The 15,267-nt window shown below is 43.6% G+C and overlaps 1 protein-coding gene across 6 annotated transcripts in view; it reads right to left on the bottom strand.

Moving 5' to 3' along the window:
• Positions 1–15,267, bottom strand: part of TENM4 (teneurin transmembrane protein 4) — a 1,267,116-nt gene that overhangs the window by 195,834 nt on the left and 1,056,015 nt on the right. For all 6 annotated transcript variants that reach the window (XM_083820251.1, XM_083820252.1, XM_083820255.1 and 3 more), the window contains 2 exons: positions 11,660–11,758; positions 9,378–9,613 (listed from right to left, as the gene is read on the bottom strand). In XM_083820251.1, coding sequence (XP_083676377.1) covers positions 9,378–9,613; positions 11,660–11,758 — 335 coding nt within the window. The remainder of the gene's footprint in view (positions 1–9,377; positions 9,614–11,659; positions 11,759–15,267) is intronic.

The following is a 15,267-nucleotide window of genomic DNA, read 5'->3' as shown; positions in this document are numbered from 1 at the left end:
TTTTTTAAGTGTATTGAAACCCAGTAAACTGAGCGACAATTTAGCTATTTACTTGATGGAGATGGGGAAATTGTTAATAATGTTTTAATAAAGGCTAAAATGTTCAGTAAGTATTTTTGTTCTGGTTTTTGAAAATAACTAGGATAATGCAATTATTTCACAGGAAATAACTTTTTTTTTCCAGTCCATTAATAACCAAGAATTATATTAAACTACATCTATTCAAGGACAAACATTTTTAAATCTGCAGGCTCATTTAACTTCTACCCAGTAAATGAGACGAGCTAGCAGAAGAGGAATCTGACTCACTGATTAATACTGAACCAGCTACCGAGAGATTAGAACAGGGTTAATGCTGTGCAAATATTTAAGAAGGGAAAAGAAGATGCAAGTCACTTACACTGGGTAGCCTGACATCTATTACAGACAAAATAATGGAAAACATAACACCGAATTCATCCGAGGAAGAATAACGAAAGTGAATGTGTGGGAACTCAGGCCAATTATACTGCTTTTCTGAAAAATAGATCTTAAGAAACAGTTACTCATATTTTGACACAATTAGAGTTTTGTAAAGCATTTGATTTAATGCGGGATGACTTTCAGACTAAAGAAACAAGCACTTTCCAACAGTAAAAAGCAATATGCAAGTAGCGCAGAAAGAAAGAACGTTTTCTGTAATGGGCTTTCTTTCAGTGTTTTTAATTACAAGACATTTGTGTGGGTAACTAGTCATGAGAGTAAGCTCAGTTAGGGATGGCAGTGACAGAGAAATATTCCTCAGCTGTCTATAGCAGTGCTATAAAATCATCATGATTGGTGAAAAAACATGAAACGTTAAAATTTCTGGTGAAATTTAACAATTGATAGTGGGTCTGAATAAAAGCCCAATGTTATTTTCAATATTTTCATAGCCCAAAAGAGCTAATGGGATCCTTGCACGGTGAGCTTGGGAAACCAGGATCTGAAGTAGATATGTGATTTGTCTGTGTTAAAATGGTGGATTAAGGAGCTGGAATTTACCAACTTGCAGTGTCCTAAGAGGTCAGACTACATGATCTAATAACATTTACGGCTTTTAACATTACCAATTAAGAAAATGATTTATAGGAAAATTAAGGGAATCTTCCTACTACTTCTCACTTCCAATAAACACCGAACCAGTTTGTAAAAGATGCAGTAGTTGAACATGCTCTGTATCAGGGTAGACTCTGGAGGAGTGCTAACCGCTTTGCAGAGCAGCAATTCCTCTGCTGAGCTTCAGAATGTGTTGCCATCCGATGCCACCTACATTTTAATACTTCTTATTTTTATACCTATCCCACTTGGCACACTGGGCAGCTCTAGTAAAATTAGAGTGTTTATATTATGTTCTACTATCCTTTTCCAGTAATATTTTCTGGCAGCATCTCTCTCTCAATAGTGTTTGCACCATCGCATATTTCTCCTATCCCAACATTTTTAATGTCAGCTTGCAGATCTTACCTAGGTTGAAACAGTGAATGTTCTTTAACGGAGTTTCTATGGTAAGTTTTTTACCACCCACCTGAATGAATTGATCTTCACAAGAATATCTTTAAAGTAGGATCTTGTACCTTTATAACCTATATTTTAAAGCTGCAGTTAAATCACTTGTACTTCCTTTCCTCTGAACTTTAAAGCTGGCAGTGGCTGCTATCCAAAGACACAGTGCAGAATCCAAACCAAAAAAAGACGCACACAGCCTTCTAATAATACAAACAGCTTTTCCTGACTTTGCAGATGACGGAAAACAAGATGGGAGTTATAATTAATACCACCATGCACCTAAAGCTGCAATGAAAGACAACAAAACAGAGTCTGAAATCGTGCACTTAAAGACGAGCTGAAAGCTCCCTTTCACAGCATCTCTCCAAGTGGCTGAGACTCATCTCGTGTCTTAGCTTTCCCGAAACAATTTGGAGCTCAGCACCAGAACAGGCAGTGGGATCATTCAGAACTGGATGGAAGGTCAGCACCTCTCTTGAAGTATTTTGTCTTTAACCATATCAATCTCCATAATCAGGAACATATAAAAATATAGAGAGACTTTTCTAGGCTTGGTCCAGCTCCTGTTGCAGACACCGGGACCAATGCCCTCGACTCTGACTGCATTTGAACCAGTGCTAAAGTAAATGGAGTTACTCCAGGTTAAGAAGAGCATGTTCAAGAGAAGAATAAGGCCCCCATTTCCCAAATGTCACTGTGTATAAGGAGTTAAAAAAGGTTTTTAAGACTGCATCAACGAGACATGATCAGATGGTATGTTAATCTACTTCGAAATGGAAAACTGGAGAGAAAGAGCTAGATGTCATTTAAATTGTAAGACTCCTAGTGAAGGACTGGCACTAAGCGTGCTCGTATGCATTTGGCACAACAGAAACCAGCTTTAACAGAAAAAAAAAAAAAGCCACAAATTCAGGCATTACTAGATAACATAAAAATGGCAGTGCTCAGTTGTGATGATGGTCCCTCTCAACCAGTATCCTGAAATGTTGAGTCTTACAAACATCTACTGTACATAAAATATATTTCTGATGGTACCATAGCACTTTTCAAAATGGATTTCACAGTTTTTGTAGATGAACGGTGAAATGAAGAAAATGAGACCCGAAGTTACCAAGTGTGCAGTAGTTTGTGGAATACGTGAAAGAACCAAAAAAGGACCTGGAAGCTCTTCTTTAGGTGGCAGATTGACTTCATAGTGTAAAGGCTTTGCTAGAACAGATTGTTGAACTACCATTTCTGCATTTTATTTAAGATAAGATGGAAGTGGAAAACACTGAAAAATCCCTGTGAATCAAAAGAACAAATGGCAATGGTAGCAAAACAGAACTTAATCTGGGATCTTCAGAAAAGAAATCTGAAAGCAGAAAATAAAAGAAACTTGTTGGTATGGTAATAAATTGCTTTATAGTTTAAGTTGAATAAAAACCTTACTATCAAGGCATAAAAATAGAATAAATATAGCTCAATTTTAAGAATTAAGCAATGGCAACTTTTCCTACTGATCTCAAGTGGCATGTAAACGCTACAGTAATGGGCATGTTACACATCCACAGCTAACCAGTTGGATAGCTAAGAGCTTTGGAGAGCTGCTTTAAATTGGGTTTACTACATATCATCAAAGAATCAAAGAGAAACTCAGCTGAAGTTAGCTTTCAGGGTGATCTTCAGACAACGAAAGGAAAGACGCTTTATAAACACATCATAGCCCTAGCACCATTTTACTGTCAAAGCATTTTGCCCATAGCAAGCAACGCTGTTCTTTAAGGGAAGCTGCATCTGTACGGAGTTCAGACGAACCAAGACCTGACTCCAATCAAACGAATGGCTGTTTTGGCTTCATAATATGTTTTCCAGCCCTAACTTTAATTTAAATCAAATGTCCATCTTTCTTGCTGTTCATGCAATGCAACCGCAACACATGCTTAAGTATAGGAAAATTGCAAGTGCCTAACTACATCAAATCGTGCTCCCATCTCGTCTGGAATGTACATCAGGCAGAGGATAATACCTTCTGTTTCAGAAGAAAGAAACTATTCTCCATCACTAATTCATTTAGAAACTGTTCCGCGGATCTAGCCAAACAGCTGCTGGGCATGGAGATCTGGACAATCAAACAGGTCTTTTCTATTTCTAAACTCAGAAATCTTCCCCCCAAGTAGAGCAGCAATGTCAGAGACTCTTTACAGAGCTGTGTTATCAGGCCTGGCATCTACCAGGTACAGAAAGTGCAGACAAAGTATTCAGATAGCAACACACCTCATGGTATTATCTGTGTCTCTAAATTGTCCCTCCAAGGCAGAGCTCCTTGCCATACAGACGCCTCCCCATCCCAGCAAAAGCTAGGGATTTTTTCCTCGTTTGAATGTCGGTAGAAGGGACAAATCCTAAAACGGACAATTCAATTTTAAAGCGGTGTCTCTTCCCGACCTCCTGGAACAGCAAATTTGCAGGTCAGTTACAAGCTGCTTAAAGAGGCCTTTCATTTCAGTGGCTCCAGTGGTGCCGTCCCTGCCGTTTTAATGTTACAGCCCCGATCTGCCGCTGCTTTTCTCTTTGGTGTTCTCACCCCACGAGACAAGCCACTGTAGAGCTCCTGGGATTTGCATAAACTGTGTGTGCACCAAACTTCGATGCATATTGTTGTCGCTGCTGTAGTGTGTGCCTTTGAATATTTGAAAAGGTGGCAACAAGTCAATCAAAAACTGGTTAATTCAAATGAAAACCCGCTTCTGGTGCTTAATGCACTCTGTTATATTTTGTTTGTCATTATCTTTCAAGACCAGTGACTCAGACCTGCAAAAGCTTCAAGCTTGGTCACCATGTTGACACGATACCAGCCGTTCAGCTTCCGGGGACTTCTGTTTATGCCTCCTCTCCTCTTTGAAAAAGCCCAGCAAGATCAGTGAACCTCAGACTATTAAAAATATATATATTTAAGAACAAACGCACATGGAAAATAAGGAGGTGACTGGTGACAGCTGACATGGCTTCACTAAGGGTGGGTCGTGCCTGGCAAATTTGGTGGCCTTCTACGATGGGGTTACAGCTTTGTGGATAGGGGAAGAGCAACTGATGTCATCTAACTGGACTTGTGCAAAGCGTTTCACACAGTCCTGAACGATATCCTTCTCTCTAAATTGGAGAGACATGGATCTGATGGATTGGCCACTCGGTGGGGAAGGAATTGGCTGGGTGGTTGCAACCAACCCCTCCAGCACACTGGAGGGAAGGAATGGTATCCAGAGGGGCCTGGACAGGCTGAGAGGTGGGGCTGTGTGAACCTCATGAGGTTCACCAAGGCCAAGTGCAAGGTCCTGCACAAATCTGTAGTGGGTTTACGTCGCCAGGTTTTGGTAGCAGGGGGCCATAGGGGTGGCTTCTGTGAGAAGGATCTAGAAGCAGCCCCATGTTTGGTAAGGGCCCCACTGCTGACCAGAGCTGAGCCAGTAAGTGATGTTTTGTGCCTCTGTGAGAGCATATTTAAGACGGGGGAAAAAAAAATGCTGCACCACACAGCAGCTGGGAGAGTGAGAGGAGTGAGGAACAGCCTTGCAGGCACCAAGGTCAGTGAAGAAGGAGGGGGAGAGGTGCTCCAGGCGCCGGAGCAGAAGTCCCCTGCGGCCTGTGGTGAGGACCACGGTGAAGCAGGCTGTCCCCCTGCAGCCCATGGAGTACCACGGTGGAGCAGGGTTCCACCCTGCAGCCCGTGGAGGAGACCACGGTGGAGCAGGTGGACCTGCACCGACGGAGGCTGCGGCCTGAGGAAGACCCCTGCCGGAGCAGATTCCGGGCCGGACCTGTAGCCCGTGGAGAGGAGACCACGCAGGAGCAGGTGACCTGGCAGGAGCTGCTGCCCGTGCAGGTTGGAGCAGTTTGCTCCTGAGGGATGGACCCCGCGGTACGGACCCATATCTGGAGCAGTTCTTGAAGAGCTGCTGCCTGTGGGCAGCCCACGTCGGATCAGTTCAGCAAGGACTGCATCCTGTGGGAGGGACCCCACAGCACAGGGGATGAGAGTGACCGAGAAGGAGCGGCGGCGAAGAAGCGCTATAGACTGACCATAACCCCCATTCCCTGTTCCCCTGCGCTGCTCGGGGGAAGGAGGTGGAAGCGGGTGGATGGGGGGGCAGGTGCTTTTGGTTTCTTTCCTTTGTTTCTCGCTTCTCTAGCTTGTTAGTAATAGGCAATAAATCTTACTATCTCCCTATGCTGAGCCTGTTTTGCCCGTCACAATAATTACTGCGCAATCTCCCTGTCCTTATCTCAACCCTTGAGCCCTTTTCATTGTATTTTCTCCCAGTTCCTCTTTCAGGAGGGGGAGTGAGAGAGCGGTTGTGGTGGAGCTCGGCCGCCCACCCGAGTAAAACCACCACAAAATCCCAAGCCCAAATCCAGGCTGGGCAGGGAATGGCTGGAGAGCAGCCCTGAGGAGAGGGACCTGGGGGTGGTGGGGGGGTGAGAAGCTGGACTCTGCTGTGGGGCCAGGCTGGGGGTGAGAGCTGGGGATGGTGGGCCTGGGGAAGAGAAGGCCGCGGGGAGAGCTGCCAGCGGCCTGCCAGGGCCTGCAGGGGGGGCAGGGAAGCTGGGGAGGGACTCTTTGTCAGGGCTGGGGGGACAGGACGAGGGGCACCGGCTGGAGCCTGGCAGGGGGGAGGCTCAGGGGAGGCGTTGGGAAGAAATTCTTCCCTCTGAGGGCGCTGAGGCCCTGGCCCAGGCTGCCCAGAGGAGCTGGGGGTGCCCCAGCCCTGGCGGTGCCCAAGGCCAGGCTGGGTGGGGCTGGGGGCAGCCTGGACTCAGGGGACATGTCCCTGACCATGGCAGGGGTGGAATTAGGTGGGCTTTAAGGTCCTTTCCAACCCAAACCTTTTTATGATTCTATGGTTCTATGGAAAAGTCTTTCTTAAAAAATGGAAACTCTGGCTTTTAGCCTTAAACAAATGAGTTAGCAAGTGTTTCAGATGAATTTAAAAGATGAACTGTCTTCAGCAAAGAACTTCAGAAACAACCAAATGCCTCGTTGTTTACATGCAGCTCTGCCTGCCTCATATGGTCACCCATGACAGTTGTGCCTGAGCATCTGTCACACAAAAAGTATTGGCAAGAGCAGAATTCTGGATGTCCCTAGCTCCGTATACTTGTATAGATAAGTAAGGAATCAATGGGTGATTTTTAATATTTAAACAGACGATTGTGATACGTCTGATGCTGTGAAGCCCTAGACATTACTCTGAAGTATTTCCATGAACTAATCAGTGTACAAAGAAAGAAAAAAAGAGTAAAAGCTATACCACTGTCATGGGACCAGAGATGGGCTGGGGGCTCCTCCTTGGGGATCTCCAGCAGCCGCCTGGACGTGGGGCTGGGCCCCCTGCTCGGGGTGGCCCTGCTGGAGCAGGGCTGGCACCACAGGGACCCGCAGCTGCCCCACACCACCAGCCTTGTGGGGATCCTAGGATTCTGTGACCTGACCCAAAGCCCACTCACTTAAATGGAAGTCTCTCCAACGACATCAGTTTGCTTTGCAGGATGAAAATGGTCGTTAAACCTCTATGGTTATTTTAACCAACAAGAACAGGTGGCAAGTAATGTTCCTAACATTGATAGGGTGTAATATAGATTAGCCCTTTCTGCACCTGATCACTTGCATCTTACCACTCAGATGGTCTCTGGGGCATCAAAAAGATCAAGATACTGCTTAATTGAGAAAAAGTATGCGTAAGAAAATGCAACTAAGCGAAAACGGGAAAAAATACTGTAGGAAAAACAACCGCTTGTTCTGCAAACAGACCTGGTTATTTAAAAGAATGAACCAGTTCAGTAAATAACTGCGTAGTTTTTATCAGAATGCAAAACGTCTAAGCTTAACTTAGTGAAAGCACAAACATTTTGACTCCCTGATTCTTCTTTTTTTCCTTTTGGGCTAGGTGATACAATTCTCATCTGCAACTTGACAGGATGTAGAAAATAATTACAAATGAAAAGGTTATTCATAATTTTTAAATGAGTTAATTAGTAAACCCCGCCAGAGTCACTCATTACAGTAATTAATAATTGATTATACTTGAAATTAAACACAATTTTTCATCAAAATCTAATTAAATATCTGCCTTTTTGCTTGTTGATTAGAACGCTGGGTCTGGTAGAGACAACCTTTGTTAAATATGTTTATGCTGAATTGAACCATCGAATTTGATTTTTAATAATTGATAGTTCCTTTAGAAATTAGTAATTATGACCCATAATTACAGCAGTTCAACCTGATCAGCATTTCTGGCACCTCGCCAGCCAGCCACGGAGCCTAGCGGATGCCACAGAATTCATCTGAATGGGGAAAAAAAGGGAGATCACTCAATGGACCTACCTTTCAGCCACGTTAAACTGTGATTTTTAAAAGTCTGATCTTCTCAAAACTCCAAAAAAGGAGTTTGAGAAGGAGAACAGCAAGAGGCAAACCACCAAACTCTTCTTAATCTATCAAATGGCATGTACCTCCTCCGTCAGAATTAACAGGCACCGCTGTTCTGAGTTGTAACGATACTCCTCTGACACACTGAGATAATGTCCAGAGGAACCATGTTCAGGGCACAGAGAGAATACCAGACAAATGAGAAAGGCGAGTCCAAATGTACACAGCAAATGATGAAAATTGACTGCATATTCCATCAAACTGCTGCTGATTTAATGTTGGTTAATTAATCATTTCTGCTCCTCTTAGGGAAGGCACGAAAGTGACCAAAGTATGATACAAGGCAGGAGTGGAGAAGTATCAGTCATTAAAGAAGTGCACATAAAAGGAGCACAGTAAAAGCAATCCTTTGTGGTAGTGCTAATTATACTCATGTGAAATGAAAGCAAAAATCTTTCGATCCAGGCTAAGATTTGTAATTCTAACCACAACCTTTTATAGATCATTAGTGTACAGGAAGCCACTATGAAATCAAAAAGACTCATTTGCGCCATGAGACACAGGCATTGTTACCTATGATCACATCTCCAAGTGTCTGACAAGTAGAGTTTGCACTGCTGACAGCTTACAAGAGGAGTGGAGGAATGGACCTTTCTAAGACATTTGTAACACAAATATCAGCTCTGACTGAGGAAAAGTAACGTTAACACCCCAAGTTTACAGAAGGCAAAATACAATTTTCACTTCTAATGTTTCAATTACTTTCATAATGAACGCTGACGGCCCATAAATTCAGATCATGCACAGCTTAAGAAAAAAACAACAATGCTTCTCCACCCAGATAGCAAATTGTCCCCAGTCCTTCCTACTTAAAAAGGCTCTGTTGGACCACAATCTAAACTTAGTCCTTCCCTATTCCTTCAGGCCACCCTGAGAATTTCAACATAGTTGGTTAAATGAATGGGATGTGCCACGAAAAGGTAGAATAAAAAGTGTTAGGATTTTGGTTCTGACCCTGTCAGTCAGTGTCAGAGAATTCCCACTGACCTGGATGCGGCCGTGATTAGGACACGCACCTCACTGCCTGCTTTAATCAGAATTTTCTGGTTGTTTTTAGACAACCAGGCGGGTTTGCTTCACTCCAGTTACGCTTTTCTCTGCAGAAAGTGAGCAGTCCGCTCGGTTTAAAGGGAGGACAACATATGACTTACACTCTGCTAAGCCCTTCTGGCTCCTTTATGCGTGTTAGGTCAAATATTGCTCCCTGCCATAGCACTTCAACCTCAATTAAGTCAACAGAGGCCTCATCTCCCCATTACTCTGTATCACGAGTTTGACCCCCCGGTTCCCAAGCGTTTGCATCGTGTGTGAATTTGTAGAGAAAGGAAAGAAAAGCAGAAAAAAAAAAAGAAAAAAAGAAAAACCAAAACAGAAATAAGCTTACCTATGAAATACGCCAGGAGGATCACCAGTGTGACTGAGATGACAATGGCACTCAGAGCTGCGCATTTCCAGTTACAGTACTTATAGGGTTTCTTCAGGTTAAAGGCAGGCCTAGAGAAGGTACTTCTGGGAAGGGGCCTAGGGGGAGGTGAGTACACAGTGCTGGACGTCAGGGGATATCCCGGCGACGTTGTACAAAAAAGGGGAGAAGTGCCTCCAGGTTTAAACAGGAAGTGCCTGAGGGAAGAAAGACCGACAGCAAGTGACTCCTCACACAAATCGAAGCAGGGGGGAGACGTGGGGTGAGAGGATGGCGACTGCTGCCGGGGACGAGGAAAGCAGCTCCACATAATGCTGGCTAAAGACACGGACGGCATGCACGGAAGAGAAGAATAAAAACCAACGGCAAGTCACACAGAGTAAAGGAAAACCAAACCAAATGAACAATAAAAAAAAACCCAGCGCCAACAATGCCACAGAGGGTATTCAAGGGCGGGAGCCCCTCTGAGGAAAAGCTGGCGTTGGGGTGACACGGAAACCCCAAGCAGGGCTACGACAGACTGGTGGCACGGGCAGCACCGAGGGCCTGCTCCCGCTCCCGGGGAAAGGCCCGGCTGGAAGGCAACAGGAGCGTAGGTTGGAGTAAGGAAAAGGGGGACTTTACCAATTCATTGATCACTGCATGAGAGCGTTTTTCGTATCGCATCGCTGAATGGAGATGGGGGAGGAGAGCTTAAGCCATTCCATAGCACCCAAATTGTCACAGAGGGGAACATTCACACTGCCTCCGCCTGGAAGCGTCGGACAAGGGTATGGCTGAAAGCATCAAATCCAGAGCTCGAGTCTTGCCTGCAGGCAGCGGGGAGAGGCCCCTGCTTCCGCAAAGCACCTTAATTTGATGCCTCTTTTTTAAAAGTGTGAATTGCTGTCAATGGCAACAGCGTTTCCTGTCCGGTGACACGTTGGGAGGCACCGTGTTTTGCCCGTTACTGCAACCGCAGCCTGAGAGCCAGCCCATGAGGACTCATGAAAACGCAAACAAAAACCACTGCTGCCCATGAGCTCCTGAAATGAAATGTCCCGATGGGAGTTCCTTCCATGGGGATCCTGAATGGAAAACCTGCTTTGGGTGGGACATGATGAAGTGCAAGGCATTCCAGTTGTGGGAATGAAATTTGGGAATGGGATCCGACTCTCCTCTCACCATGCCGATGTCGAACGCAAATGCTGCTTGTGTGGACTGAGAAGCGGCCCCCGTGCAGTTTGCACCTTCTGCTGCGGTTTATGGGGCCAGACTTGCAGCCAGCATAAATCAAATCAGCATGGATCCAAGGGAGTCAGTCGAGCCAGTGGATTATAGCAGACACGACTCTCTTTTCCCCTTGAAGTCACTTGTGTAGTCACGGGGGGAAATGTCACATGCAGAAACATCACCATGCAGAAAAGCCACTGATTTGTGCGGGATAAAGTGACATACAATTCTGTGAAACAGGTGTTTGCACAATTACAGCCATGGTTTTATTGGTACTCAAAGCATGGCTGCTGAGCATTAGAGAAAGATTCATTATTTCTACTAACGCTCTACATCAAAACATTCATTTGTACAAGGACTCAGATACTTTTCTGTATTTCAGGAAGTATTTGTTTAGGCAGATGTATCTGGTCTGAGCAAAGAGGTACCTGCAGTGTTCAAGCACATCAGTTAGATCTTCAGTTTAGGGTGGCTACCAAATTAGAAACTGCCACTACAAGAGTGACATTTTTGGCACTGTCATGTTAAAAGCTGTTTATAACTTAAAAGTTAAGAGATTAAAAGTTAAGTAAAAATGTCAGAATGGATGGTTGAGTCAAAATCAAAGGCTCAATTTAGATACCACTAGTAGACACTCCGTACCTTGTGTGTGATAAGGTACGTGAAAAATACCAGCTTAACAATGAAATATCAGGCTGCCAGCACAATAATGGTTTAAGATCATTATCAAAATTAAATTAATCTGGGTTTATACGGCACTCGGAATTGCTGTAGGTACTTCTTACTAATGCAATGACTTTCAAAACAAGGGGAAAAAAAGCAAATGGAATGCTGTGGATCACTAGCATATTCATGAGTTGGCCATTAATATGTACAGGACACATTGCTCCAGAACCTCATTTTTTTAAAGCCGTCTTGGAAGAGGCCAGCAATGGTGTTGCCCTTAAACATCATGGATGTGACCAAATGCTTTCATGCAAGGATCATAATGACTGTACAGTAAACAGGAAGACCACGTAAGTGTCACATACCCATCATTGTAAGCACCGTCATGTCGGGAGGAGGTGAGAATGTCCATCTCAATGAGGTTGTCCTGCAATGTCTCTAGGAATGTCTGCTTTGCTATGTTTCTACATACATATGGAAACATGAATGAAGCCAGTGAGTCATGCATATATGAAGTGTGATCTTATAAACCACAATGGTTATAGTGCAGTTGTGCATGGAATTAGAATGATGGACCATATATTTATATGTATAAGATGCTACACATATACATATATAGCTTCTAAGAATGTTCACTTCTCTCTCTATACGCTGCATTTATATGCATATACACACATATAAGCACACACGCCCATGTGCATGTATAAAAAAAAGTTGTCTTTGTTCATTTCACATTATTTATTGCCAGTGACACATGAAACCTTCTGAAGTGCTGGATTCAGAAAACAAGATTTCAATCCATCACAGCTGTAACCTTGTTATACTCCTGCATCTGAGTTATTGTTACTCTGAAAAGGCACATCACAGTCTCTGTCTCATTGTGGCTGATACCTTGGTAGCACTGCTCAATCCAAAATCCTCATGGATCTCCAGTGAAAATCTGCCACTTTTTTTTTGCTTAAGTTTCAGTTTTGCATTTGAGAACTCTTTAATTACTAACTTGATGAATTTGTTTTTCTCTGCGGACCAATGAGAGCTTCGTGTTTAGAAGTTTCCAAATGCAAGTTTTGTTCAACGGGAGCATTCAGAATAAGAACAGTCTTTCAGTGATAAACAGGCAGAAGTTGAAAAAAGCTTATGCTGCAACCCAAATTCCAATGGCAGAATATTGGCTGTAATCTGGACAATACAGGCAATAGGTGAGATATACAGGTCCTGCATGTGAAAAAGCCTGGGTTTGATTTTGCACACAATAATGGTATTTTGCAATATTTGGCCTCCCTGACACGTACTCCAATGAGTCACATTTCGACCTACATATACTAAACTGCTTTGTACTTTCAGAGGAGAATAGCAGGAACATAAAGAATTAAGTCAGAGGCACAGCTGGGAACAGATTGTGTCTTTCTCACCTTCAGGCTTGGTTCTCAGGACCTGACAAAAGAACATTCTTCCCATCTTCTTTAAAACAAAAACCAGTCCTGATTTCTCCCATGCCTGTTTTCAGCATCAGAACTGAATCTAAGCCTGAATGTGAATAAATCCCCTGGCCAAAACTAGCAAAAGGAACGTAACAGCATTGTGACATTTTATCACTTATGCAGGATTAAGCGCTTACAGGATGTAAGTGACATGATGTGAACTCAAACGAGAACTCCTCTGTCAAAGGAACTGGATTCGGGTAATGTGCTATACCAAGGGAAACCAGCCCTGTCACATTATACAAACCTTGATACCGTCTCTTCTGAAATGTCCTTAGCCTTCATTTTCATTTCTACCTCCTCCTCTTCCTGCTGCTAATGCCAGCACTTGTTTTGTTCAACTCACTGCTTTCGGAGGCCTCTGGGCTGCTTTGACAGCACGGATCTACTCCTTAATGTGAATGTAAGTAAAGTGACTCCTATTTCTAGCTCCGGAGTAAAGTGGACCGACATGCATGAGCTGTGTGCCATAGCACTCGAGACATCCCCAAGCGTTTGCTGCTTCCTCACATTCCCTAGGAATGCAGGAAAGGTTGGATGTTGAACTCAAGGCAAAAAGAAGCAGCGGATGCGCATGCACCGAGCATTTAATGGGTAAGAGGCAAGGCATCTAGCGACACGCTGATCAATAGGAGTTCATCAGGAGTTCAAATCCATGTCAGATTGGGTCCGTGAATTTCGGCTGTGGATTGTCAATAAAGCAGAAGGGGTGGGCGTTACATAACCATATAATGTGTGGATGTGTAACAGCGAGGCGGCTGGGTCACCGATGGGACTAATGCATGAGTGCCCTCACCGAGGGCTTCACGATGCTGCTTCTTTGGAGATGACCTGTGAAGAGCTGCCTGTTTGCAAACCACTCTCCCTTCTCACTATCAGTTGTGGTGGCAGGATCTGACCTTACGTGATTGCCACGTGAAATTTCCTGGGAATGGAAGTCCCCTGCAAGCTGTTGGTTTGTCAACCAAACGTCCATCTAGCTGGCATTTATTTGCTCCTTGCAAGGTCAGATGTAAAGGAACAGAAAGGATGCCACAGAAGAAGGAAGAGCGAGGAATAAATATAGGGAGAACTGACTTACCTGTCAGGAGGGAGTGCTGAGCAAAGATCTTCTCATCACAACCTTGATAATATATTGATTTTAAAGCAACAAAAAAGGGAGCAGACAGGAAAAGAAAGAGGAAGAAGGAGAAACAGAGAAAAGGGAGTAAAGGGAAACTAAAGAAGAGGAGGGAGAGGAGGGGCTCTTCCTCTAGCAACATATAAAGTTTTCAGATATAGGGTATGCTTATCGTGTCAGTTGTATACTTGTGCTACACACCTCTGCTTGCCTTTGCGTTACATGATGGAAATTTCCAGGCAGTGACAAACCACCCTAATTTTCCAGTTCTGAAAACTGCCTGCAGTCCACAACAGTCAAAATCAAGCCTCTTCAAACGCTGGGGCGCTTAAAAATCTGTAACTGTAGGCACGTTTCACAGCCTGTGACAAACTCTGTTTAAAAGACTTGGCTTTTTCTTCGTGTTTGCTCTCTCTGTTGACTAATATGGAATTCAAAAAAAAAAAAAAGGGATATTCAACAGAAATACAATTCCATTTTTGACATGAGATTACTATAATCTCCTATTGCTATACTTCAAAGGCCTTAATTCTTGGATTAATGTCTCTTGGTCAGGATTTATTTCTTACATATTGGACATTTTATTCTCTTAGGTAGAAGTCTTTTTTTGTTGTTGTTTTGGTTCTAAAAGTCTTTGCAGTGGGGAAGGTCAGCTTCATGAAAGAGGTGAAACGGGGCATCCAAGTTTGCCAAACAGAAGCTTGGCCTTTTATGTGTGCAGACGTCCCACCAAAGGAAATGGAAGATCTCTGCATGTTGGAAAAGCAGATTATTAGAGCACAGATTTGTCTCAGATTTACCAGTCATCTATGCAGTGCAGCCTCTGCATTATGACAAAATTATAACATGCTTTATTTTCTTAATGTTTGTTTAGTGAAGGAAAAAAAAAAAGCCTGTCTGTCATGATCTGTGATGTGCTCATTTTTAGTTCAGCATACTCTTCCAATATGTTCATCACCTGAAGGCTACATTATGCCCTTCCATCCAGTGTGTCAAAAGCCACGTTGGTCTCCAAATGACCTGTTTTCTACTTAATATAATAGTTAAGTTGAGGGTCAATTACAAATACGAGTGATTTGTGATGCGAGTGAAATCCTTAAATGATGCAGAAGGATCTCTTCATGCAAGTAGACCTCCGAAGTCTAGTTGGGTTAGCGATAATAACATGATTACCCAACTTGCCAAAAGAACAGTCTGCTTCAGCTCCTGAAAAATGTTCATCCCCAATGTTTTCATGGGGAAGGAATAAGGACAGTCTTTAAGGATGTACTCATTTACAATTTAACAGGTATTGTTCAGGACTAGTCAGATAATTGTTCTGTCTACAACCTGCTTCATTTATTAAGATGTGGTGGGGTTGTCTCTCCATATC

The sequence above is a fragment of the Anser anser genome (assembly GCF_964211835.1).
Source record: "Anser anser genome assembly, chromosome: 1".
In the NCBI taxonomy this organism is placed as follows: Eukaryota; Metazoa; Chordata; class Aves; order Anseriformes; family Anatidae; genus Anser; species Anser anser.
Note: the sequence above shows the minus strand (reverse complement) of the source record. Positions and strands in the feature narration are given on the sequence as shown.